Source organism: Protobothrops mucrosquamatus, unplaced genomic scaffold (assembly GCF_001527695.2).
Source record: "Protobothrops mucrosquamatus isolate PMUCROS unplaced genomic scaffold, P.Mucros_1.0 scaffold9543, whole genome shotgun sequence".
In the NCBI taxonomy this organism is placed as follows: Eukaryota; Metazoa; Chordata; class Lepidosauria; order Squamata; family Viperidae; genus Protobothrops; species Protobothrops mucrosquamatus.
This window is the reverse complement of record NW_015395332.1, coordinates 3,706-6,715: the sequence shown is the minus strand read 5'-3', so window position 1 is coordinate 6,715 and position 3,010 is coordinate 3,706. Positions and strand designations below refer to the sequence as shown.

Sequence of the window (3,010 nt, the reverse complement as noted above, 5' to 3'; positions counted from 1 at the left end):
AGGTAGTCCTCGACTTACGACCATTCATTTAGTGACCGTTGGAAGTTACAGCAGCATTGAAAAAAGGGACTAACGGCCTAGGATTCAAACTTAACAACCATAGCAGCATCCCCCACGGTCACGTGATTAAAATTTGGGTGGTTTGGCAACCAGCATGTATTTATGACGGTTGCAGTGTCCTCCGGCGGTCCTGTGGTCGTCATTTGCTAACCTTCCGAACCCGACTTCCAACAAGCAGAGTCAACGGGAGAAGCCGGATTCGCTTAACGACAGTGTGCATCACTTAACAACTGCAGCGATTCGCTTAACAACCATGGCAAAAGAAAATGGGGCACAACTCACGTAGCAATTGTCTTGCCTTAGGAATGGAAATGTTGGGCTCAATTGTGGTCGTAGGTCGAGGGCTATAACAGAATCTGGAAAAGCGATCCAAGTTGCTATAAACAAAACCAAGGTTGGGGTTTGTCTGTGGAGATTCTCAGCCATCCAGGTCATAGTTTTTTTATTATTATTATTATTTTTTTATTATAAATAATAAAAAAGGTCATAGTTATCCCAAAGGTGCTTTTTTTCAAGAGGCAACTGGACTTTCTTGTTTTTTCTTTGAAGACGTTTCGCTTCTCATCCAAGAAGCTACTTCAGCTCTGACTGGATGGTGGGGAATGGAAGGATTTATACTCCTTGCAGACAGCCGGTCATTTGCCTTTTTAGAGAGTCGTTGAGGTCACTTGGAGGTTTAGCTGTGTCCTCAGGCCCACCTGAATAGTGCAAAGTGTGTGGAGCCTTCTTGGCTGCAGGATGTGAAAGGACCCCGGGCAGAAGACATCCTGCAGCCAAGAAGGCTTCATACCCATTTGCACCACTCAGGTGACCCTGAGGACACAGGTGAACCTCCAAGTGGCTTCAACAACCCTCTAAAAGAATGCAAATGACCAGCTGTCTGCAAGGAGTATAAAGCCTTCCATTCCCCACCATCCAGCCGTTGAGGCCACCTGGAGGTTTGTTTACCTGTGTCGTCAGGGTCACCTGAGTGGTGCAAACAATAGTGTTTTGTAGTGAGTAGTGACCCTGAGGATACAGGTAAACCTGCAGGTGGCCTCAACGACTCTCTAAAACACATGTCAAACACAAGGCCCGGGGGCCGGATGCGGCCCGTGAAGTGGTTTCATGTGGCCCACGAAGCCATCCTGGAAACAGTGAGGGAACGGCCCCCTCTGCCTTGGCCCTGGCCCAGGCCGGCCGGAAGCCCATGTACAATTTTGTGGTGGCCATCTATGCTGAAACGCATTCAGTCTTAGCTCCACAAGTCCGTCTGGAAACAGCGAGGAACCAGCCCCTGCCGCGTCGGCCCCGCCCCCTGGGTGCATGCTGGGCAGGTGTCACCCTCTGTGAGGAATGAAGAAATGGACCATGCCTTGGCGCTTGCCCCGGTCCCACCCCCTTCTGCCAGAGACCCTCAGATCTGTCCCACTCCTGCCCAGGCCCCCACAGGCACCCTTGACGCGAATGATGTAGAGCTGGCCACACCCACCCAGTAGGCCACACCCACTCCATCCACACCCACCCAGTAGGCCTCACCCACCCTGGCCACACCCACCCAGCCCCCCACCGAGGGCAACCGCAATGCTGATGCGGCCCTCAATGAAATTGAGTTTGACACCCCTGCTCTAAAAGACTGCAAATGACCAGCTGTCTGCAAGGAGTATAAATCCTTCCCTTCCCCACCATCCAGTCAGAGCTGAAGAAGCTTCTGGGATGAGAAGCGAAAGGTCTTCAAAGAAAAAACAAGGAAGTCCAGTTGCCTCCTGAAAAAAGCCCCTTTGGGACAAGGATGGGGTTATTTGAAGTTGCTTTCTCGCGCTTCTTAAAGACGCATCCTCCTCTTTTTTGCAAATCTCCCCTTCCGCGGATCCTCGTCTTCCTCTCTGATTCCCAAGGCCAGGTCTGCTTTCCTTTCGGAGACCCCCCCCTTTTCCCAAGCCTGACACGACCTTGTTTTGAAGGGGTGGCAAGAGAGGGGCTGCTCTAACTCCCTCCCTCCCTCCCCTCCCTGTCATTTCCCAGGGCGCTTTGCCGTACGCGACATGCGGCAGACGGTGGCGGTGGGCGTGATCAAGAACGTGGAGAAGAAGAGCGGCGGGGCTGGCAAGGTCACCAAGTCCGCACAGAAAGCTCAGAAGGCTGGCAAATGAATCGTGGGTGCCCCGTGCCTCGCCCAGCACCCATCACCCCGACCTGGATGCCGTCACCTTCCCCCTGAGGCGCATGTCTACACATCCGCTTGTAAAAGTTTGTACGTGAACGACTGGATGCTCACTATTAAGGTCCAGTGGAAGTTCTTTAAAAGGAAAAGCATGTCCCAGCGTTCGTGAGCCTCCGTGTTCAATTTTACCAATAAAACTGGTACAACATCCCACTCCCCTAGCCTCTTGGCGTCTCCTCTGTGTGCCTGTGATGTCTGTAATGTGCGGAGGGAGAGGTTTGGCTCCCTCGGTGGCGTCTTTTGCAGCTGGCTCTTCTTCTCTTGGAGGTTGAGTTCACACAGCACCCTCAATAAAGGAAGCACTAAGAACAGGCGCATCCACACTGACAGGGCAAGCCACTTACAGATGAGCAGAGAACACACACCACCCCTTACTAGCACTGATGATGTTCCCTAATTTGGTAATGCAAGAAAAAAAACCAAGCTCAGGGAACACCAAGGACCCCACAGTTTTCCTCCTCCTCCTCCTCCTCCTCCTCCTCCTCCTCTTCCTCTTCCTCTTCCTCCTCCTCCTCCTCCTCCATCATTCCACACACCCCACTCCCTTCTAGCACTGATGATGTTACCTAATTGGGTAAGGAAATGTTTAGAAGTAAAACAACCAAACTCAGAGAGCACCCAGGACCCCACAGTTTTCCTCCTCCTCCTCCCCTCTTCCTCCTCCTCCCCTCCTCCTCCTCCTCCTCCTCCCACACACCCCACTCCCTTCTAGCACTGATGATGTTACCTAATTGGATAAGGAAATGT

At 52.2% G+C, this 3,010-nt stretch overlaps 1 protein-coding gene across 1 annotated transcript in view; it reads left to right on the top strand.

Moving 5' to 3' along the window:
• Positions 1-2,417, top strand: part of LOC107301006 (elongation factor 1-alpha 2) — a gene marked incomplete at its 5' end in the record, with an annotated part of 5,229 nt that extends 2,812 nt beyond the window's left edge. The window contains 1 exon segment of the mRNA XM_015830279.1: positions 2,065-2,417. Coding sequence (XP_015685765.1) covers positions 2,065-2,192 — 128 coding nt within the window.
• Positions 2,418-3,010: the final 593 nt, after the last annotated feature.